We start from the raw sequence: 24,686 nt of genomic DNA on the forward strand, positions 1-24,686 counted from the left end.
TTCGATTTTTGTGCCCTTTCCATTTTTCAAACCGTCACATTTTTTTTTTACATTTTAGTTCAATTTCCACTCTCTGCATTTAAGAGAACGACTTTTTTTCTTCACACCTCACGTGATTTTTTTTCTTTTAATTTAAATTGTTAAAACTATAGGAAATTATAGTGGTCAAGATAGCCATTCTCTCTCTCTTTGAAAAGTCCCTAAGAATTTGCATTATCTCCTCTCGTTCCTTGCAATGTAATTTAGAGTGAATAAATTAGGGGTTTTTCTTTTCTTTTTGATTTATACCACCAAAACTGTATGAATCTCCCGAGAGCCTTTGTTTTTGGGCCCATCAGCAATGTAAATCCTCAGTTTCAAATAAATCACATGTGAAATTTATGAGAAATTGTAAGAGAAAAAGAAAAGATCTTGTAGAATTTTAGCAATTTTCTGCGAATAAGAAATTTTGTTTCTTCACAACTAATCATTAAAAATGCCATCAAGAGAAAATGTGTCGTTTTCTTCAGTTTGTTTTTTTCAGCCAGGACGGATGTTTTTGTGTTTTGTCGTGTGTGCAAAAAAACAGAAAAAATGCCATTGAATGTGTGTTTTCTTCGCAAAATCACTAAAATTCTTCTCCTCTCCACGCCCAGATCAAGTGAGACAAAAAATCATAAAAGGTTTTTCTTCATAGAGTTCACTTTCTATTTCGCAAAAAAAAGGATTTTACAAAAGAAAAAAAAACTTTCAACTCCCTATCAAACTTTGACAATTCATTCATTTAAATCTTCATCACAAAATATATGATTAATTGTAGTTACAAAAAAAAAAGATTGTTGGAAAGAAAAATCCATCTTGAGTGCTTCATATCTGCTAAGAAAATAACAATCTAGAAAAAAAAACTTGAAAATTACCATCTTCTTACTGTAATTAGAAGAATTAAAAAAATATAGAAAGTATTTAAAGAGACGCGTGACAGAAATTTCATCACAAATAAATCAATTTAGAATTTTACGTGTTGTAAAAAAGTGGTGAAATTATTCACACTTATATTAAAAAAAAAAAAACATCGCAACTCTGCGATTTTACTAATCCTTTAAAATCCAAGACAATCTTCTGCTTCTCCTCTTCTATTTCACCAAATAAGACGGCCTCATCTTTCGCCTCTTATTCATCTTGTTAAATTATTAGGTGATTTTTTCATTTTGCTCTTTAAAAAAATAAATTATACCAACACTATTTTTTTTCTTCTTCTTCACTTTCATCTTCAAGTACTCTGTTAACCATAAGTTTAAATCGCGCTCTCTCTCTCTCTCTGTCTCCCTCTCCGCTCGTTCTCGTTCACAAATCTTTAGCTGCATGTCTTCAATCTGCAAGAAAGGAAGGCAAGTGTTGTCAGTCAATCAAAATCGGTCAAGTGTCGCGCGCGCGTCATTTACGTAAGAATTTCTTCTTCGGAGGAATTAATTGTTTCGCGGCTCTCACGCGTTGGCGGCCAATTCGCCGAATGCCTGTTCCAGGCAGTGCTTCAGCTCAGCGTACGTCACCACGAGGACCGACTGCTCGTCCCTGGACATCAGTTGCACCTGCACAAGACAAGAAACACGAGGCTTGAAACGGTGTCGGCAGTCGCGTTGTGCGCCACCAACTCACCCTCTCCATCGTTCCAGCATCGAGCTTGTTGAGGCATTGGACAATGTGTGCATGATCCATCCAAGGGCGTCCATCTTCACTCACAGAGTGGAATAAATAATCGCGGAAGAGTTTTAACATGTAGCGATCGCCAGTTTCCGACCAAGTCACATCCATATTGAGCCTGAAAGGGGAAGAAGAGGAAAGTTGTTTGAAAATTCATCTAAATCACCTTAACACAGAGGAGGAATCAGGGTTAGTGTATGTCTTTAACATCTCCGATTCGTGTTTGTCTTACTTGATCGGAGAGCCATCAAGAGAGAGACCATCTTTTGCATTATTATTTGCCTTCACAAAACTCTACAGATACATAAAATGCTAAAGTAAAGTGCTATTTATTACGGAAAATAAAGGAAAAATCACAAATCTAATCCCTAATGTTGTTCAGCATCTTCTTTCTCTTTCCAAGTGTATTTCGGTTGATTGCAGTTATGAGAATAGTTTCTGCTTCTCTTCCTGAAGAGACACACGATTCGATGTTTAACTTCCAAAAGTTCTCTTTAACTCTAAATACTCTCTTCTATTCAATCTGCAACGTATCAAATTACTTTCGATATTCATGATGTGTCCGTAAATCTGCTTTTCATGTTCCTTCACACACAATAATAATAATTACAACCTGAAATTTGTGATTCAACCAAATTTGTGAAGCCAAAGAGAATGTAAACAAGATCAACTCAATAAATTACTTAAGCACACTTTGTCCTCGAAATTCACACTCTAACAACTGTTCATGAACTTTAGGCAAGTCTTCTGGGAAAGAAATTCCCTTCGAACACACTATTTTCACACCCTCAGAGCATCACAGAATGCACAACTCCTCAACGTCTCAATGCTGAAATTCGACATAACGACCATGTGAAATACACAACGACACATAATAATATATTCCAATATCAGAGAGAAAAAGAGAGCAAATAGAGGAAATATACATTGATTACTCACTCAGGACGTTCATTGATGCATCCAAGTTTCACAAGAAGTCTATAGAGTCTCCCATTTTCCATTTCCTTGGCCAATTCGTCGTCTTGCATATCACACTGCGTCTGGAGGGCGTCAAGTTGTATATAGAACCGTGCGCCAATCATTGGCATCAAGTCCGAGACGGCACGTCGATTTGTCGTTGTCAGAAGGTACCTAAGATACACACGATTTCATCCCCCCAAAGATAACCCCCCCCAACACAGTCAAGAAACAGACAAACAAATTTCCCAACAAAATGCAGAGAGAGAGGAAGAGAGAGAAAAAGACATGATTAAGTATCAAGAATTAGTGACAAATAAGAGCGATTACAGACTTGTGGGTTATCCTCGAATCAGCGCGAACTCGGATCAATCCTCCGTGGATGAGCCTGTAGTGTGTAAAGGTCAGATTAGCGATAAATCGTGATTGATCTGAACCTTTAAACACTCAAAATATGGATTAACCATTCGTGGCTGAACTGGCGTTAAACACACTCAGAGATTATTCTTCTTTGTCGACACTAGCGCCACTGTGCTTGGTGTGTTCAGCTGTCAGTTGATTTGCATACTTCAAAAGCGTGAAATTTTACTTTAAAATTGTGAAAATTGATGACTTGCAGAAGAATTTAATGATTTTAATAATCCAGGAAATTATTCGCAAGAGATCCGCCATTTTGTCTTTCCTGAGTCGCGCAATGCCGTCGCGAACCCCTGAAAAATTGGCTGAACCTTCGATATATCGAGGGATTATTCGCGTTTTCTGGCTAAGCGAACACACACTCGCGCTCTCGCTTATCCTCCCGTGGATCATCAGCAAGCCTGTAATCGCTTTAATACTGACAAAATATTCATAAAAGTGGCAACTCACAAAATTAAATTTCTCAAATCACTTGAATAGTGTCTGGCCACCAATTCGATGCTTGCCTGAACCTGATCACGGTGTATCGAGTGGAGACAACGGCAAGCTAGCGCTAAAACTAACTTACCCAGAGACGTCAAGTCCTCCTGATTCCGAGAAGAAAGACACGAAGAAGACTTTAAAACTGATATCAATATTTCAAGACTCCCCAGAAGTTTGAGAAACATTCAATATCTATTGGCACAACATTTTCAAAGGAAACTCCCTGCAAAATCGATGTTGAGCAAGAAAACGATAAGAACACTAAAAGTGCCACTTTCAATAATAAATGTTCCTCAAACTACCAGTGCAATTAAAGAGAAAGGGGGTGATTTGTGGTTGACCAAACACAATTTTCACCCAACAAATGATAGTATAAATAAAATGTTGTGTTTTCGTGGAGAATTTCTTGTATAGCTTAAGAAGAAATATTAACCTGTTGATAGTGTGAAATGACCGCTAATTGATTAGCCTGATTCGGATCGAAGGAAACAATATCGGAAATGCCTAAACAACTAAATCTCACTCGTCTTCCCGTAACGATGATTTTCGTGGGATCTAGCGTTCTACAAACAGAAGAAAATCACTCGTCAATGATCATCAAAAGGACACACACTTTGTCAGGACTTGTTTTAGAAGCTCACCTGCACGCCAGTCCCGATTGATGTATTGCACGGAGACCAGCAGTTAGTTGCATGATGATGAACCATATTTCATTCTCCGCCAACATCGGACCATTCACAGTCCTCTGAAGGCTGCTCTTGTGACTGAAAGGACGCGCCTCACCCGAGAACGGGTCAGCATATCCGTTCGTCTCAACGGATGGTGTAAAATACTTCGACAGGAGCGTCTGAGAACCAGGATGGTAGTCATAGACGAGCACAAGAGCTGCGAGAGAAAGCAACAATTTCCATTGAACAATCCCATTTTGTGTGTAAATGAGACAAGAAGGACTTACAGTGATCTCCAAATGCCTTTGTCGTGAATACTTCTCGCAATTGGACCACGTTAGAATGTTGCAGTTTCTTCCACATTTCCACCACACTCATAAACTTCGCAGATTGCAGACGGAAACCTGAAGGAAGAGTGAGCATTAGAGAGCGTGGGTGAATTTAAAATGCCCGGGGAAAAACACACACCATGAATTCGACGCAAGAAGTACTTGACTCCTGTGTTGCTGTGGGTTGCCTTGTACGAGGACGCGGGCACCGGGAGTTTCAGATTGACCGCCATCGGCTCCAGGGGGCACAGTCCGTGGTAGTTGTCCACCTCGAGTGGCAGCTCAATGCCGCCAGTCTCCATGTTGTTGCTGATGGCATTCCTGCCCTGAATACTGCTGCGCATCTCCGCCGGCATGAAGAAGGCCGACGACAGGAGGGTCTTGGGCTGCAGACTGAGCACGCTGGACGCGGGGCCGGGATACACATGGCCCGGATGCGAGTACGAGAGGCTCATCTGGGCACTGCTGTGGTGCCCATAGCGCCCATTCGTGTCGGAGCTCGTGGAGCTGCACGCCTGGCTGGTGGTGGTTTGCGCCACAGCCGCGGCGGCCGGATAGAAGTAAGTAGTGCCGCCGACATTCTCCTGATGGATCGCAGTCGTTGGCGGCGGTGAGGGCTGCGGCGTGAGGCGCGGTGAGTCATTTGTACTCTGCGGAGAGTCGCCGCGCATCAAGTTGCGACTCTTGATCGGCGTCACAGCATTGTACACGGTGGACGGGCACGGAGCCCCTAACACAGACGTTGGCTTCGCCACAATCGGTGGCACCACGACACCCCCATTGGATCCACCGCCCCCATTTGCGATCACAGATGAATATGGAGAGTAGAAGCTCGGCGATGAATTGAGACGTGGAATGAATTCAGGAGATTGTGGCGTTACCTGCAATCATTGAGGGCCACAATTAATCTGCGTGCTTCACAGTCAGTGTGTGTGTGTTTGTCACAAAGCCGGTGTTATTATTCTACAGCATCACACATAAAATGTTGACTAAAAAATAAGAAGGCCCAATAGCATTGCATTCCCATGATATTCTCATAAGCTTGAGCATCGTGGGCAGTGGAAAATGGACTTTTCTCATTCCAATTCACGATCTTGTAGGTTGTTGTTTTTTTTTCATTGTAGAAATTATTAAATCATATCTTGCAAAGCGTTAGAAAACAGCACTTTAGCCAATACATCTTTCACTAAGCCAAGCATTTATCTCATCAAAACCTTTGCTGGATAGAAATTAATTCACTCTTTTATATATTTAAATTAAATATTCTCCAAGTGAAAGTAAAAGTTTGCATGCATCAACTATTCTTTAAAGTATTTCCTTAAATGCGAAACTTTAAGAGAAAAAGGATGTCAAAACGCTACAAAAAAAAAGAGAGAAAGGGAATAAAACATTGAATTGTGAACCTGAGTCTTTTTTGTTGAAATTGGCGATTCCAGAGACAGTTTCGTTATACCCGATGACAATCCATAAGTCGGTGTTGTGACATTTTGTCGACTCTTGAAGATGGTAAGGCATTTGGGATTTGTTTGTTGGAGGGAGAAAAGGAACAGTATAGCCAAAACCATATAATAAGATGCCAGAGATATTTACAAATGTCGATTGGAGTTGTGTGTATTTCACAAAATAGACAAGATAGAGAGGTGATAATAGGACAATTCATTGATGACAAGGCACGATAATTACCATATAAGTTGCCAATTTGCTCTCAGATGGAACACCATTGAGGGGTGAGTAGAAGATTTGATCCATTCTTCCTCTATCTTACTGCTGCTGCTGCTGCTTCTTGTTCTTCGTCTTCTGCGGCGAGAGGGAGAGAGAGAGACAAAACAGTGGGTAAGGTGAAAGACATACCGTAAGTGTATGAAATATCATGGCAGATATTAAACAATTAGAGGCATAACTAATTTATTCCCTGGTGAAGTAATTGGATTTGCTGTTCATCAACGTGTTTCATCGACGCTCGCGAGTCGCAATCAATCTGTGCAACTGGTGGGAAAATTTTAGCTTTACTTTGCGCGCATTTTTAGGCCATCATCAACCCCCAAAATGAACCCACAAAAGTGTGTGTGTGTGTGGATATATTGACGAAAAATTGGAGTGGAAAGAAAGCATGGGAGAAGATGTTGGGTAAATAAGGAAGAAGGATGTAAATCGTCGGTCAGACATGCGCAACATCGTCGCTCTTCTATGTACGCGCTTGTCATACATAAAGGGAAAGTCAACAGTGACAAAAGCTTCTCCGCTAACATTCCTCTCGCCCTCCAAATGATCAATAGGACTCTCGCTAATCTAAGGCTTCCTGATTGAGTAACTCAGGCATTACATGAGTCTGCTTCTCTTGCAAAATGTCTTTCAGCCAGAAAAGCTACAAAATCACACAGAGTTTCTTTGACTTCATTTCAAAATTTCACACAGAAAAATTGCCCAAAACTAGAATGTTGCCGAAAATCATCACCTGTAAGATATCACAAAAATTTATCTCTTCTTCTTCGCCAAACTGCGTCTTCTTCTTCACTCTTTCACATCATCTGTTTCCCATTAATTGTTGAACTTCTTCTTTTTCTAATTGCTTCAGTCTGTTCTCTTTTTCTCCGTGTGTGTGCTTTCTTTCTCTTCCGTCACTTTGACTCATTCGCGACGTTGCGCGGCTGAATTGAAGCTTGAACCAGAGTTGGGATGTTGTGTCTTCTTATTTTTCTGCCATTAAAAGTCACTTTTCAATTCTTCCTTGCCTTTGTTAATCTCTCTCAACACTAACTCGTCCACATTGACATTTTGGTGATTAACTGTACATTTTCTGGTTCAGTCTGTATGCATGACGCTTCGGCTTCGGGCGCGCGATGGCGTTTCGGGAAAAATTGTATCACTTTTCGACCCATGTTTTCATACAAAATTGCATTGAATGGGCATTTTTGATAAGGTTGCGCGCGTCCAGCGCTAGCCTTCCATCTCTCTCTCTCTCTCACACACACTCTTTCTAGGAAGGAAATTGAGAATTGGCGATAAATCAACGAGCACATTGATCGCTTATGCGTTCTACAATAAAATGCGTTGTTTTCCCGCGAAGATCGACGAAATTATGGTAATCAGGGAAAGAATACTTGAGGAAATATTTCACTTGTTATCTTCCGACATGAAGTATTTATGATTTATAGGTTCACCCGCAATAAGATAAACACACACGCTTTCATTACATGAAAATTCACAATAAGGTAACACATTTCTTAGAGCTTTTATTCAGGTTGATTACAATCCTTTTTATATTTTGCCATTTATTTATTTTTCTTATCATTTCTGCTTCATATCCAAAAACCAATCATTTTTGGAATCATTTTCCATGAGACAATTTGAATGAATTTGACATTAAACAATTAATTTTTAAATTATTTCAGCAACTCAATATTGAAACCAATTTTTATAAAGAGAATAAAGAAATAAACTCAGTTGAAATTGCAATGAAATTTCTCAGTAGATTTTTTGCATTGTCGTGAGTTTAAAAGCAATTTAATGTAGATTATTTATTATTTTTTCAAGGGTAGATGTGAAGTTATTGAAATTTTTCGTATTTCCTACTGTATTTTCACGAAAACAGACCTTCTAAATAATATATTCTTTGGGCAAATTGCCGGTCGTTCAATTGACATTCCGTGTTTTGCTGTTACGCGGAGTATTTTTTTTTCTCTTCATATTCCCCATTTTCTGCATTTTCCTGGGCAAACATTGGCGGTGTTTTGACGGAAAAATCCACGGAATGGAGAGTGGAAAGCGAGGCGATCGGAGAGGGAAAAAAGAGGCAGAAATGAACGTGTCTCTCTGTGGGTAGAATATGAGCCGAGAGGCGAACGAAGGGATGCTGAAGTTCCTCTTTGTTTGAGTCTCTCTTTTTGCTCACCACGAGCGTCATTTTGACTTGAAACTTCCGAGACTCTTTCTCTCTCTTCCCTTTGCACGTCAATTTCACGGAAAATTCCAGTCCCACCGGACGACTTTCGGGCACGGTGAGGATGTGGGGCTCACGGGGCGCGATTTGGGGACACTCCAGGTGCCTCTGTGCCACCGCGGAGGGCACTTTATTGGGGTCACAGCGACGGAGAGCGCACTCAGCATAGAAACACACAGAGAGACTTTTTCAGCCATTATTGGAGGTCATGCTTTTCACAAGCGAAACAACTCGTGAATTTTTACCTTTAGAGCTCGCAGTGTTGATGTGCAATGCAATCAATTGACACTGATGCAACAACTCCTTTGGGGGCCCCGTGAAGGGGGGCCCGAAAAACTAGAGTTTCATGTCGCGTCACAGAGAGTTTGTCTTCCTTTTGTCACACACTATTTACAAGCCTTCCCCACTGCTTCACATAAGCCTCCACGGCGCGCTGCCCTGGCGCACAAATTGCGTGTGCTGGACAATTGTTCACCGCGGCCACAGTCCCAGCGACACCTGAATTTTCACGTACAGCTGCCGATACGCAAATCAACTACGTTTCTCGCCTATTCTGTGGCTGCTTGGCCTCTGCTGTCGTCGCGACTTTGTTGCGAACGGAGGCAACAACAACAAGGCTACTCTCTGTCCCAAGCACTTTGCCACCCGAAATTCGGGCTCCTCTCGCGTGCAGTGCGTCTGTGCACTAGTGCAAAACACTCACGGGCCCCCACATTCGCGATAGTCAATCTGAAACTCCACTTTTTCTGGCACACAGCCCCAAAATTCAGCACGAAATCTCTGTGCGATGCCCCTATCAACACAATTTTTGGCCTTTCTGCGATGGCGCTGTCAAACTCATGTCAAGGCAACTGCGTAGAAACGCCGAAAAGTGGGCAAAACACGCACTTTCACCCCATTCACGACAGAGTGCACACCGATCGACAATTGGGATTTTCGAATGGGAAACGTTGAGCCCTGTCAGAGTCCAATATGCAAAATCACGGTGACTCTCAATTATTACCAATTGAAAAGCTTGATTTTTAAACAATAATTCAGTATCTTTTTCTGTTTTTATTAATTGTTCAAATTCGGAAGCGGCTACAAATTGTGGTTGATGCCTCTCATTTGCTTTTGTCTCTCTAGAACATAAATCATTTGACTTTATACTGAATTGAAATATATATAAAATGTAACAAATTTGATTTATTTCCAAAGAATTGAGTTTCTCTTTGTATCAGATATTTCCTAATGCTATATTCAAGTTATTAATTTGTAATGCTTCTTGTTTGAAAGATTATTTGCAAAACACAATGGGATTTAGAACAGAGTGATATAAAATTACAACAAATGCATCACATATAAATGCAATTTAATTATCATACAGAATTTGTTGAAAAATTACAATTATCAACAATAAATTTTCATTTCACTTTTAATTGACGTGTCTTCTGTAGTTTTTTTTTCATACACCTTATTTTTATTCTTTTTTTTTTGAAAAATATACCAACAAATTGTGTGATACATAAGAAAACAAGTATTAAGAATACTTCGACAGATGATCAACAGTTTATAAGTGTTTCTTTTTACTGTATTTCTTTCATTTTGTCTTTCTTTTTTTTCAATAATATACAATATTTTGAGTAATATAATCATTTACTTTCACTTTTCTTAATTCAATAAATTCTATTACAAATATTTTATTAGATGTCATATTTTATTAAAAAATACAAAAGTGGAATTTATTGTACAAAAAAGGCGAACAATTATATTTTCATTAATAAATATTTCACATTGTTTTTTTTTCTTTACTCTTTCTACAGGACAAGTGTTTACCTTTTTTATATAAATATTATGTGTATATATCGTTAGTAATTTCCTTATTTAAACAAATATCATGTGAAAACAATAGATCACGGTTGAGTAAGTGTGTGGCAAGAGAAAAAAGTTGGGGATTCTTGTTAAAGTTACTGTATTTCATTTATGTATGAATCAATAATTTTTGCGTCTAAGGACATATAATATTTGAAAGAAGTTAATTATATCCATTAAAATTACAGTTCTTTTTATCATTTTCATCAAACAGTTTAATATATAGGCCCTGTGGAAACGTACGCCGAAATTTGACGACAAAAAACCAAAAGAAAAGATATCAATTTCATTTTAAAAAACAACCAAAAGACTCGGTAATAATATATTTCTCATTTTGATATAACATTATATCAAAATATCAAGTTAGGATTATATGTATATTTTATACTGACAATTTTCTTCTAAAAATAATCTACTTCTTCTTTTCTCCGAAAGAGCTCTATTTTGTGGATGTGATTTGTCGAAATTATTACTTTTCAATTTATTTACAGGCAATTTCTCAAATTTATAGATTTTTCTTTTTATACTTCCAATATAGTTTTTCAAAGTTTAATTTAGTACTTCTTATCCATTTTTTTTTTAGTTATCGTGATTAGATAAACATTAAAAAAGAAATTAATAATGTTAAGTTAATTGCATTGATTTCTGTTGAAGTTCCAAATTATATTCTTATATTTAATTTGTTCTTCTTATTTTCGCAATGGGACAGCATGTTTTTCAAAGGGTTCTCTCCTCTACCAACATCGAGAATTTTAATTGAAAAAATGTGATTCTCACGGATTATTACCTGTTACTACATACTTTGTGCCTAATAACCGACACACTTTGATTGAATGCGAAATGCACCATGAAATATGTTCAATACAAAAAGAAACTGTAAAGTAATTAGGCGAAATTTCGCTAGATTATCCAATTGTTCGGACACAATGTTCGACTTTCATTCAGAATCGTATCATTTATTATGCTATTTCAAATACTTTTAAATATATTAACTCTTCTGTTCTTCTCAAGTAGAAATGAAAATGTCAAACAAATAAAAATCACGATTCACCGTAAATTCTGTTAGATTCGTTGTAAATTTCGTAAACATCAATATTTAACTTTTTTTTTCTTACTTACACATCATGCTCAAAATTAAGCAATTTTTCTTTTATTGAAAGCGATTTATACTTAAAAATTATCTCTCATAGTCTAAAAAAAAAGATGATTATTTTTTATATATGGTTTTTTTTTCTTCATTTTTCTGAAATTCTATATTCTACTACCATTGCAAATCGGCATTACTTTTCTTTTATCATGTTTTATAATTGTTTATATTTAATACCCAAATACATTCATTTGATATCGATTCTTCGAAGAGTTCTTGTGCATTCTTTCATTTTATTCCGATTTATTTCTTCCGGTATTTTTTTTTGACTTTTTCAAAATCACTCCTGACTTTATATTTACCCTCATTTTTTTCTTCTTCTTCTTCCTAATTCTCTAGATGTCGCGAACTATTTTGCATCCTAATCAACTAGTTTTCTCAACGTGTACAACTATAGAAAAAATACTACATCTAAATTTCCTTTATTCCTAAGGACTAATGCGCAATTTTTTCTTTTTAAATATTTATACCTTAACATTTTGTGTTATCTCAGAATTAACTTTTACAAACTAGAAAGATTATATCTTAAATTTTAAGAGTTACTTGAATGACGATTGAATTGTTTTCATTTTATTTATTCATTTGTTATAATCTTCCTCAATAATCTCACTCGATTTGATAGTGTAGTTGCAACTTTATCTATTGAAAATTACGTAAATTTATGTCTGCATTTTTTTTTTCCTCATTATGTAAGCCCTGAAAATTTGTTGAAATACTGGTTTATATCTCAGAAGTTATCATCATACATTGTATTTCTCATCTTATCTTCCATAGTATACCTAAGAGTTTTTTTTTCTTCATTTCTTATAATGCTTATCATTTTAATATTGAGCGATTCACTATAATAATCATTGTTTATATTGATTCTCCACTCTATACGCGTTTTTTTTCTTTGCTTTTATGTGTCTTCATTTTAAACTATTTAGCGGTTGATTTTACACACAGAAGTTGTGTAAAATCAAGAAACGATCACAATTTATTGTAACGTCATCGTGTATGTTCACCCAATGCTACTCTCCAGACGAGTCAGTTTCTTAGTTCCTTATGAGTGTGTAAAAGTTCTCCACTCTGTCGCTTGGCTCATGGATGTCGCCACACAAACTATACTAGTCATCCGGGTCCAGACCTATGAGTTCCGCCTGGAGGCGCCCCTTTGTTTTGCAGCAGATCGTGAGGCAGAAGATCCGCAGGGCGAGGCGGAAGTGTGGCGACATGCCCGTGAGGATTATGAACTTCCACAGGGAGTTGAGCACGCCGAACCACACAATGCCGAAGTGAACGAGGGGATTCTCAAAGTCCGAGCCCGTGATGTTCTCGTACATCTTCACGACAATCAGTGGGCTCCATGAGATCCAGAAGGAGAAGATCAGGGCGAAGGACATGGTGTGGCTCGGGTTGGCCAGGTTCTCCGCCAGCGCCGTGGCGTATTCCTTGTCATGAATGGGTGCGCCGGACTTGATGCGGCGCATCATGATGAAGATGTAGCCGTAGTTGTGGACGATGGAGATGACGCTAGGGCCTAGGACTAGGATGGCCAAGGTGGCACTATATGCCGCCATATTTCCCCAGTTGAGCATGCACACGTACGCCTCATCATCGAACTTGGCCTTATTGAAGCCTAACAGGGGTGGACAGCACAACATTGCAGCGGAGATCCATGTAAATGCCATCCAACACTGACACCTGCAAGAAGAGAGCGATGTGATGAGTTCAAGAAGCAAGACCACGCCTCCTTGAGAGCCCCGCCCAGTCGATGGTTTTACCTGGTTTTTGTCTGAACCGTCTCATAGCGGAGAGGCTTCCGGACAGCCAAGTATCTATCTACTGAGATCCACATGAATGTGTACACGGTAACCGACCACAGGGTCACCTCCAAGTATCCGATGAAGCGACAGAGGATGTCGCCGTAGATCCACTCTCCAGTTAGGGCTGGGTACACAGATAGGGGCACTATCAGAAGTCCGCATAGTAGGTCAGCAACCGCCAGTGACAGCAAATAGTAGTTTATCACCTCTGACGGACCTGCGATTGAAGTGAAATTGAGGGTCAGATCGTGATTTTTATGGGCAGAAATCACAACTCACCTCTAAAGTTAAGGAATGTGGCTATAATGAGTATATTAGAAGCGACTATGGCGACGCCCAGGACGAGAATAAGACCCGACTTCGTGAGAGCCTCCAGGGTTGAGTCGTAGACCTGCAGATGACTCAGCCCTTGCAGGTGCATCGTTGCACCTCGCATTCGGTCATGACGTTTCCTCCCTCGAAATAATAACAGACTCGCTCCCCAGCTTCACTGTCCCATTTACTACTTGCTGCTCTCCTGTATCACCTGTATACATTTAATCCCGATGGAACACGATTGAGGCGATGCTGCTCAATTATACTCCGTTGATAGTGTCTGAAGGACAGTCAAAATTGCGCTCGTTGTGCGGAGAGGTTTGGGGAAGTGACACTTAAAAAGTCAGAGACTCAATTTCCACTCTTTTCCATCCAGTAGATTGATGAGAGAAGATAGATTCCAGAGACGAACGACCAGTTAATGGAATATTCCGATTTTGTCACCGGTCCATTTCATCCCAGTGCAATTATCTGAAAAATAGATGAAGAGAGAAAATGCTTGTGCAATCTGGAAATCATTCTATCTTATGCATCAGAAAAAAATAATTGGAATTATAAAAGTTAAACACGCTTTGACTGATTCTTATAAGCATAAACTTGTTCAGAGATATTCTAAGAGTCTCTCCTCTATAGTTCAGTGGAAATACTTGAAAATATTCCCAGAACTTTCTGGGAAATTCCTCCTTCAGTGAAATTGAACATTTGCGCCACTGATTTTCATTTGCAATCTCGAAAGTGGCCACAAAGTCAGGAGATTGTAATGGGATAACGTAGAGCTGCGAGGGAAATGTAGAGCCACTTAGAATGATGTATAATGTGAGAAAATCGCAAAAATAAGTAATTTCTCGTGTCGCCTGCAGCTGTATAGAGAAATTTCATTTTGAATAGTGGCACAGGATAGTTTTGCAAACTTTTCCTCACCCGTTTCTCCTTATACCATCGGGGTTAAATTTGTGGAACAGATTAAATGTCAACAAAAGTTTGTTATAAACTGTTCTCTCTATTTAACTTCTCAGCTCTCTCGTTTTCTCTTCTTTTTTTTCATCTTCTTCTCAATTTTAAACCGTAAATTCCTCTTTTATTTATCGATTTTATTCATTCGCTATACATGGGGAGAGAAACAAAAATTATCTTATTGTGAAGTGATTGCAATTTGTGCATATATGCCGTCTCATGTCGTTCAAATAACAATTCCATGGTGACAGGAAAACTAACGTGGTTGCTTTAAAGAGACACTTCCAGCAGGAAACAGAGAGTGAGGTGTATTTAAGCGGAAATTCCCAGGAGAATTATGCAATTGCAGTTTAATTGAGACAAGTAACCACCATAAAATGCAAAGCAACATCACGAAATTCAAGCACTTCCCGCCACACCACTCGTCCACCCCCACACGACCACCCCATGAATAAATCGCCAAAAGACAGGGCGTGGGCGCAATTGCAGGGTGGCCGCGAGTTGGCGGTGGCTTCAGAAATTGCTCAGCGTAATACAAAATTCCATTTTTGCCCGCATTCAGCGAGCGAGAAGAGTTATTATGTGGCAGCACGTTCTGCATTCTGTCCGGATGAGGGAAAAAGGAAGCTAATCCTTCAGCTCGTTTTTCCGTGCTTATGGCTGGACGCCTTTTTGCGCTAGAGAGTAATGAAATGAAAATAAAGTTTCCCCAAGAAAGCATAGCTTTCTTGCCATCGTGACTCGAGCGCGCACATGAAACATCGCCAGAGACGAGAATTTCCCTCTATAGTGTGTGATCCATTCGGAAAGGCATCAGCACAGCCTTATCAAGATCTGGAAAAGAGTAGTGTTGATGGAGGTTGCTGAAGAAGACAGTAATTTTGTGCTGAAGCGAATTCGAAAGGAGGTCAAGGCTAATTTTCTGTGGCATTTTCATGGTTTGTCTGTGTGTGAAAAGTGTCAAGATTTGATTGTAGAAAAGCTTACATGTCAATTTATTTGACAAAACACTCTTTAAATATCCTTTAAAGTATGTATTTATTCTGCGATTTCAATCTAAAGTCTTGTTTGTAATTGAAAATTCGATCGATATGTGTTTTTTGCCGGGCGGCCAACAATTTCAGTCGTATTCAGAGGAAGAAACACAAGATTTTGAATAACGCTTAGCATTTCTAGACCTACAAATATCTCAACTATCCATAATTTATTCAGTGTTCATGTGAGTTTGTCTCAATCGTAGGCAATTTTTTGAAATGATTGACCTCAAGTGACACACTCCAGCACACTAATGTAAGTGTTTCTCGATTAACTTGATAGAATGATCCTGACCTAAAATTCCCTGCTACCATTGTGGCTGGTATTTTCGATTTGAGCGAACGAACAGCCTCGCGATATACCACCTATGTCGAGTCATAAAGAGCTGCAGAGAAGGCGAATCATGGTGATAAGTATGAAAAAAGAGTTCGTGAGAAATTTATAATCCTCTTTATCGTCAGAAGCAGTGTTGGGGTATCGCATAAAATTAAAATGACATCAGTGGAGGAGATGATTATGTAACGAAAGGGGCGAAATTGTATGTGCTCCGGTCGATTGAGGTATTAAAATGCATCCCACACCTTTCAATTTCTACTAAGTAATTGCATCAAAGGCTGGAAGCATCCTGTGTGGACGGCCTCACAATGATGGTGTGGCAACATCGACGAAATCGGGTCACAATTTGCCGGTGCCGTAAACAAACGGCGGCAAAATCAATTACTAATTCAATTACCATGCTTGACGATGATGACGCTGCTGACAAGAGCAGATCACTCACCTCTTCCTGCGTCTGAAGCTCAATTTTCCCACCCATTGTGAGCCATCAGAAGGCGAGAGAAGAGAGAGAGTCCCCGATGGTGCGATAATGGGCGAGACTATCAGCATAAATTGGGAAGAGGGAGCAAGGAGCCAAAAGTAAGGGTCTTTGTTCGCCCTGCAAACATTGGCGAATTGATCAATTTTCAGCAGTCAGGAAATAACACAACTTGCCTCTCTTTTCTCACAATTTCACACCAACTTTCTGATTGAATCCATCCACTCGACCATTTTTTCTCTCTCCCTTTTTTGCGGAGAGGAACACTCTGGCACAGGACATCTTCACAATCACCCAAGAGGTCCAACTTTGTGCAAAATGTAAGTTGATATTTCCCAAGAAGAAAGTTATATTATGAGAAAAGGCATAAGGCAGAAGAGTTCTATTTAGAAGTTTGACCCACTTTCACCCATAAATAGTGGAATCGCTTTCTCCAAAGGACTTTATCTATATCACGTGTCACACGAATATTTCACATCAAGAAAGTAAAAAAGAATCTCTCAAAACACTCTCAAGGAAAATCCAAGCGAGATTTCTCCTTTGATTCTCCACTTTCCATGCCTAATTTCCCCAGCATTGATGACTTTGATGGAACATGACATTGCCGTGGAGTCATTCGGTGGTTGCAAAACAAAGGCTAAAATATATAGTATTGCGATGTGGTGAAGATAAATTTGCTGAGCGAATAGTGTGTTTGAACAAGGGCAGAATATGTTGCATTTATTTATAGAAAATATTGCTAAATCTGGCAATAACTCTCCAAATATCCTTGAAACATTCCAGCATGTGAATCAATTTCAGTTGATTCCTTACCATGTTTTCCAATGAAACTTCATTGGAGCCAAAAAAGCACCAACTTTCAGCTGTTCTCGCACATTGTGTGGCAATGCAATTACTTGATTATGTTACATAACGTGATTTTTCCAAAGAATTCGGCTTTCTCCATTACAGTTTGTTGTCTCTATTTTCAGATTTACTACCTACGCATACAGCATAGAGACATTATATGGCAATAATAATGATGAGTGGCAACATATTCTCACTGACGTCATCTTCAATATACTTAATTTCGTCCCACAGATTGCTGCTTCGGAATTATTTTCATTAAACCTTAATTCCAAGTGCAGCTGAGTGCGAATAAATGGAATCCTCAAGTTTGGGCATTCAGCCAAGCAACACACAAGAAGCAATCTTCCTTGGCGGTCAGACTGGATTCCAAAATTGATACACCAGCAGAATCCAGAGACATTCAATCGGATGCGGTTAGGGTTGTAAAATTTCAGCAATAACACCCCAAAGGGGTTATCAGCTTAAGTGCTGTACATTAAGAAGCCCAGATTTTTCTTCCAATTCCTCGTCATCGTGAGACAAGAAGGGGAAACTTTCGAAATGTACAAAAGAGTTGAAACATTTCAAGGTGAGCAGCAAAGTTTCAGAAGCTCAAAGCTCCGCTCCGTGCAGTGCATTATGTGGGCCATCGTGCTGGAAGAATGTTTTGCTGTTTTTGATGGCGACTCCTCTCCAATTCGCCACCCCCGCAACCCATTCTCGGGTGCTTTACAGCAGAGTCATGTGCAGGTGAGCGAGGGCTAAGCATTTGGGGCCTCGGTGGGAATCTCATGGGTGTTTTCGGTGGAATTTTCGCTTCAAATGGGTGGTTATTTTTATGGAGCACGTCCTCCGCCTAATGCATCGTCTTTCTACGGTTTGGACGGTGTTTGTATTGAGGCTATTGGGAATTTTCCATGTGCTTGTTTCGAATTATTGATGGACAAGAGAAAATGGGGTGGGCATCGATTGAAAGTCGACACAATTTTGTATTTTCTATCTAGTTTTTTTTTTTTGACTAACTTCCTTGACGTAATCTATGCCATCTGCACATTCACATCACATTGTCCAATGTGGTGGAATAACATAATAGAAAATCAATTTGGGTGGATTACAGTGGGGGTGGGAAGAGACAGAAGACTTGTTATTCAATTCTTGTTTGCCCACCAAATCACTGCGTGAAGTTTTAGAAGGTTTGATACTCCTTATATTAAGGAGTAATTTAGTAGGAAGTGGCTTTCATCAAGCCACTAATGATGATTAGTTCAATTCTGGACAACTAATAGATTGCAAGAGCAACAAGTGCATATAAAGAGGTCAATACGACACATGCTATATAAAATCCTTACAATATGTACCTGCGAAGGGCAAAAGTCTCATTGAAAGTATTCTTCTGCTATATCCACTCAACTGGCAACTTTGATCAAGTGTCCTATTCACAGTGCATTAACTTATATCTGCGGTCTTTGGCGCAAAAACATTTATTAGTTGTGAAATAATTGCCTTCATACTCATTCGGCTGTATATAAAATCAATGGGAGGGAAAAGGAGCAAAAGCCATTTTTACGGATTGACAGATATTGAATGGATAAAAAAATTGCTGGAGTGAATAAGGAAGTCGGTCATTCCAAAAATGAAACCATGCAGAAAGGATAGAAAATGGCAATAACTAGGAAAATACACAGGATAAACTCAAAGCTTAGCTCAATTTGTGGAAATTGCGATTTCTGAAAGCAATCTTGGAATGTGGATTTCGTGAATTCTCAAGTTTGCTGAAATTACACTACCAAGCACGATTTCAGGACGATTGAAAACAGTGATCGAACATTCTCAATCACTTTTCTCACATCAGAGAAATGTCTGTAACATGATTCGCAGTTCCCCGCTTCCCCATTTTCACTTTCTCTGCTGTTAACCATCTCTTCCGGTAACACTTAGAGCTGCTGTTCTAGAGGATGTCGCGTGAAATATATGGAAATCCGAAGGGGATATTTTTCCAGTGTGCCTTTTGGCATGATGTTGAATTTACGTATACAAGTCCTTCCGTCCGAGATAACCTCTATACTGCTGTCATCCCCATGAGATTTCCACTTTCTCAACAGTTGTATACCAGCATTCTCTATTATGGATGCCATGCCAAATATGTAAACATTATGTGAAGGGGCGAGCATATGTTGCAATGCGATGGTTCACTCACACGGCCCAGAAAAACCTTATGCGGACTAATGAAAAATTTACTTACTCCTGTGAGAACATAATGCTCCGCACAATTGTGATGAATCTCTTAAATTATGCGCAAAAACATTGTGGCTCCATGGAAAGTATTGCATCTGTTCAGAGACTGATAAAACTCCCATCGCGGGAGGGTGGAAAAAACTTTGAAGCAGGGCGTGGATTTATCATAATTATAAGGCGGGAAATGGAGTAGTAGTCATTGAGAGAGTAAATTAAGCAAGTATACATATATTGTATCTACACAATTGAACCTTTATTACCCTCTGAATAGGGACTTCTAGCGGAATATAATATGACTTCTTCTTTGTTCCCTCTGCCAGTGAAAAATATATAATTAGAGGAGACTAATTTAATCATTCACCGAAAATTACGATAAATTGCTCTGACGTCATTTCAAGCACACTTCAACCATCAAAAATTGAATGACTTGAGAAGAGGGAATTAAAAAGCCAGAAGGCTGTATTCTGGATATAGTCAGACAAATGAATATTTTCCAACAATAGAAAATGTAATGAACTTCCCACTGCCAAATGCCTTGCTTCGGTCAATTAACTTTGGAATATTATGTAATTTAGATTGAAATGAAAGAAACAAGTGACAACATTCTTCACTGCATTCTTTGCATAATAATGTAGTTGTCGGGAAAATGTCCTAATTTATTCACTCTATGAATAGCAAAATGTCTTCAAATGAAAGCTGACTCGAGTAGATTTTGCTCTACTGTGCAATGTAGAAAAAATTTGCAATTTCAATGTCATATTTCAAATTCAAAAATCAATTTCCATCGAAAATAGCTTATTTAACAATTTCCATGATAAAACCCCTTTTCCTCATATGTGCCCCATTCATACATATATGTGTGTGTGGCGCAAGAAAAGTGAGAGGAAAGTTGCTTTTTCGAATTGCCTAACTTTCTCGTCTCTGGGAATATTGAACATTGGAGTCACACGACACATTTCCATTTAGAATTGAGATATCGTAGTTCTTTCCTCGTTCGCCATACCATTATGAAATATAAACCTACTCTAGTAGCGTAGATGGTGAAGTTTCGGAGCTCAAATCTTCGGAGGCGACGATGAAATTGGTGGTAAACACGAAAATCGCGCAGACTTTTTTTTCCCTGTGATATAAGATCACATTTCATTATGCCACATACATATGTACATCTTGACGTCTTCTTTTACATACATTCACGTGAATTATTTTGCTCTTTTGTTCTTTTTTTTCCTTCTCCTTCCTCCCTCCTTCTGTACGCACATTGTGGCATTGTCGAAAAAAAAAGAAGGAAGAGAAGAGAGAGAGAGTGACTTTCTAGGTGGGAAAAAAAAACATTTTCCGCCACGGCTTTTTCTATGTATAATGCAAATGAAAAGAAGTTCGGAGCTGAGAATCAAGGTGTGGTTCATATTCAGTCACATGAAAAAAAAGGAATATGATTTTTCTAGATAATAGAGAAAAAGGGAAATTAGAGCACATAAATAAGGGTATGCATAAATGTTTATTTACCCAAATATTTGTGTGTTCAGCCTTGAATGAGTGGGCTGAGTTTTTTGTGGGTGGTGAGAGTTGAGGTGAAAAAAATTTAGCAATTCCTTTTCCGTGTGGAACACACACTCACATGACAAATTGGAAAACCCATTGTGTCATGTGATGAAAGAAAATTGGAGTAAAATAGTCAGAGTAAGACTGAGATTAACCCTATGGGATGCCCATAAGAAATTCATTATCAAAACAACATGTCTCGGTTAACATGGGCAAATCTTGCATAAATTTCACAAGAATCAATTATTTCCTTGTTAAACGCAATTTAGGGCAAATCCCTACGCAAAACCACCCTCATCCACGGCCCACCCTCGCATAGGTAACACTCCTCATGCTGTGCAAATGACCACCAATTAAATGGCGATGCAAAATCTAATTTGCAGCCCCGATGTCGTGACTCGACAATAGAGCAATTCGTCATTACTTTTTTACCTCAATCCAATTAATTTACACACGCGTACATACATGTAACTACGCTGAAAACATATCTTTGGGGCATAATTTTGCATAATATAAAATTCACATGGCGGCAGAAATGGCTCTGGCTCTTAGCGTGCCCACTTTTACATCGAACACGATGGCGTCCATACATAGCTGAGCATTATGAAAATATTTATTTTCCCTCGTAAAATATACAATTCCTTTATGTATGGCGGATGTGGTGTGTAATAAAAGTATATGGGAAGAGGACTAAAATAAGAAAGGATGCCAGAAAAGTAAATACACCTTGTATTGTTTAACACAAATCCATGCTTTGAGGAATACAATGGACAACAAGAATCCATAATGCTCCTCACGAATTACGGATGGACTATAATATTTCTTTTCAAAGTAGATTTATGCAAGGTTTTCAAATTTCCGCAGCTCTTCTCTTGGGTGGTGTTAAAGTTGATTTTGAGAATTTGAGTGGAATTTCAAATGAAGTTAATTAGAGAGGCACAAAAATAGTTCTTGTTAGATAATTTTCCTTCAGACTGCAGAATAACATGCATTTTCCATGAGAATTTTGCCTTTCCTCGTGTGTATATGAGTTGGTTTTTCCAAAGTTTTACGACTGAATAGCTTATAAATTGATTTTTCTTTCTACTGAGATTCCGAAGCTCATTTCGGAAAAAAAAACATCACATCACATAGAAGACTGTAAACATATACAATAATAAATTAAATTAAATTGGAGCACAAAACATCTCAACTAACTTAATCGTGTATATTTCAGTTTTCCCATATTCTATGGTTTATCATATATTCATAAGGAGTATAGATATCAGAGCTTTAAGATTTCCCAAAGTCACTTATGGTGAATAAGAGGTCGTAGTGAGAAATGGGGGGAAAGCAAGGACGGAAAAAATTGTGAAAGTTGAGAGATAAACTTACACAAATGATGGGGTTTTCCACAATAATCAGATGTAGTAAAAACTGATGATTGTTGGAAGTGTATCTCAATGTTGATCACAATATATATTTTTTTCCTCCACTCTTGTTGCACTCTGTGGAATAGTGGAAAAGAAAGAAGGAATCACATTCTGAGGAAAAAAAAACTCACGCAAGCATGTGTGCCCCAAAAGTATTATCTGGGGACATGGATTTTTTGCGTAAAAGTGTGTGTGTGTGCGTGAGGAAAATCTGCACACAATCACAAAGAATACTTCTTGTTCCCCAATTTCGAGCTAAGCGAAGGGGAAAATTCTGTGTGGCATGTAGACAGCCAAAGAGGGATTTTTTTTTCTTTAAAAGGATATGTACATATGGGGAAAAGTGGTCACGTAGTGGATCGTGGGAAAGTGAGGGAAAGAGGGAGTGAGAGAGCATTGAATTACTCGAAAAGTCTATTTTCCGGACTAATTCCCAAAAGAAGGATGCATGGAGGAGACAGAAGAAAGGGGAGCAAGTGTGGCAAAATCAAGTCAAATCGCTATTCACAGTGTATAGTGCTCCATATACAACCCTCTATGTACTATATACACGAGCTCAGTGATATGGAATATAGGGGTGAATGGATTTTCCTTATTCACTACTTTACTGAGAATTTTTCCTTTTTCCCGAGAGCCGAGTTACGGGCGATGAAATCCCTTTAGCACACACACACACACCCACAGAAAATTGAATGGAAAACTGTGCCTGGACCGTCTAGGGATAGGATTTTGTGAAAAGAAAGTACTGAGGGCCTTTCATTTGCTCCTTGCATGCGCTCGTAATCACCTATAGAAACTTTTTATGTAACTTCTCTGCAGCAATTACACTCTTCTCGCGCAAACCTTGTGCCACGACGATTCTATACTTTAATACACTTTCACCCTCAAGACATCACTTTAGAATCACGAGTCAGATTAATGTGCCAGTTCACGCTGGGGGGCGACAGAGGGGGGCGGAGGGGCCGAGAGAGTGAAACTGGGAAAGGAGGGAGACTGCAATTGTTGGCCAGAGAAAAACTGCCAGCGAAAGTGGGCACCACCGATCCGAGCAACTAAGACGCTTGAACACTCAATGAAGACTGGCGTTTGGGGGTGAAAAGAGCGTCTGTTGGCCCCTGTTTTATCGGTTCTCCCTTCAAGAAATGTGTGTTGAGGTAGCGACTGAGCACACATTCAGCATGTTAATTGTGTTTTGGTGTTGGTATATATCGCGCTTTTGGGGTGGATGCAAAGAGAGAGGGAGAGCTTTTTGCTCCGTACATTGAATTATCCTTTCCACAATCGTTCAGGCACCGCAAAATTCGCACAACTCCACACACGACTCCACACCACACTGTTCCAGTGATCCTGTGCTCGCCAAAGGTCTCAACTCCACTTCAAACTCCCTCTCAGGTGAGCCACACGACGAGGCGGAATTTTCGCAACAATTTTCCCGAAATCATCTCTCTCACTGCCAAGTCGCGGCGCATGCGCCGCCAAGGCGCCCCGAAATGGCTGTTCAGCACTCTCCTCGGGCTCTCCTGTCCATGTGGTGGTACGCGGGGCCCCAATGGCACATGGAGGAGAGAGAGAGCGAAAGCATCTCCAGACAAAGCAGCGGCAGCTTTGACATTGTCTTGGACAATGAGGCATATTTTCCCCTGATTTCTCATGCACACGCAAATTGTCACTTTGCTACCCCAAAAACGACCACAGGGTGCACAAAGTGATGAATATTTGCATTTGCACAACTCTTTGAGAATATTTAGGAGAGGAACAACTTTGCCTATGAATTTTTATTGAGCAGAGAACATTGTTTATTTGGAATTTTACATTTAAAGACAAGAAGTGGATGTTTGCCATTAAAATACACTGTTTAGTAATATTTAAAATATGCCTTAAATATTAATTGTTCACAAGGAACGTTGCTTAAAAATATTTGAAAATTCCACTCATTCTTTTACAAAATATTGTGCTAAATGGCTTTATTAAATTAAACCCCTTCTTATGCCTTTCATTATGGTATTCTGACACTACTGAAGCGTAAAAAATCACATTGTTTGCATATAAATGTGAGAATATCTCCCACTCACTCTCAAAAGTGCATTGAATCATTAAGGATTGCGATAATTTGTATGAAATCTATTCATGCAGAATGACAGAGATAAGGGTGCTACATCAAATTTGAATCGCGCTTCTGCTCTCGATGCTCGGTTTGGCTTGATGTTCACCTTGTTTGCGAGATTGCCTCTCAGTTGAGCTCTGACATTACTCATTTACAATCGAACGCGCGAT

At 39.1% G+C, this 24,686-nt stretch overlaps 2 protein-coding genes across 7 annotated transcripts; both read right to left on the reverse strand.

The window, feature by feature from the left end:
- Positions 1–4: 4 nt before the first annotated feature.
- On the reverse strand, positions 5–9,311 carry LOC132264100 (PAN2-PAN3 deadenylation complex subunit PAN3). Of its 4 annotated transcripts, none has more exons than XM_059764173.1 (12): positions 8,720–9,311; positions 6,218–6,328; positions 5,938–6,030; positions 4,674–5,415; positions 4,493–4,609; positions 4,179–4,422; positions 3,971–4,100; positions 3,505–3,641; positions 2,620–2,811; positions 1,636–1,798; positions 1,422–1,568; positions 5–1,352 (listed from the first exon to the last, which is right to left on the reverse strand). In XM_059764173.1, exons 2-11 carry the CDS (start codon positions 6,281–6,283, stop codon positions 1,464–1,466), a joined length of 1,989 nt encoding a protein of 662 aa, XP_059620156.1. In that variant the 5' UTR covers positions 6,284–6,328; positions 8,720–9,311; the 3' UTR covers positions 5–1,352; positions 1,422–1,463. The 4 variants fall into 4 exon arrangements, with proteins under 4 accessions (XP_059620156.1, XP_059620155.1, XP_059620157.1 ...); XM_059764172.1 differs by having other exon boundaries at positions 6,218–6,331; XM_059764174.1 differs by lacking the exon at positions 8,720–9,311 and adding an exon at positions 6,990–7,426.
- A 1,443-nt stretch (positions 9,312–10,754) lies between these two features.
- On the reverse strand, positions 10,755–23,862 carry LOC132264093 (G-protein coupled receptor 52). Of its 3 annotated transcripts, none has more exons than XM_059764159.1 (5): positions 23,673–23,862; positions 22,375–22,487; positions 13,557–14,063; positions 13,236–13,494; positions 10,755–13,155 (listed from the first exon to the last, which is right to left on the reverse strand). In XM_059764159.1, exons 3-5 carry the CDS (start codon positions 13,711–13,713, stop codon positions 12,579–12,581), a joined length of 993 nt encoding a protein of 330 aa, XP_059620142.1. In that variant the 5' UTR covers positions 13,714–14,063; positions 22,375–22,487; positions 23,673–23,862; the 3' UTR covers positions 10,755–12,578. The 3 variants fall into 3 exon arrangements, with proteins under 3 accessions (XP_059620142.1, XP_059620143.1, XP_059620144.1); XM_059764160.1 differs by lacking the exon at positions 23,673–23,862 and adding an exon at positions 23,200–23,562; XM_059764161.1 differs by lacking the exon at positions 22,375–22,487.
- Positions 23,863–24,686: the final 824 nt, after the last annotated feature.

Source organism: Phlebotomus argentipes, unplaced genomic scaffold, assembly GCF_947086385.1.
Source record: "Phlebotomus argentipes unplaced genomic scaffold, Phlebotomus argentipes genome assembly contig_32, whole genome shotgun sequence".
NCBI classification, from domain to species: domain Eukaryota; kingdom Metazoa; phylum Arthropoda; class Insecta; order Diptera; family Psychodidae; genus Phlebotomus; species Phlebotomus argentipes.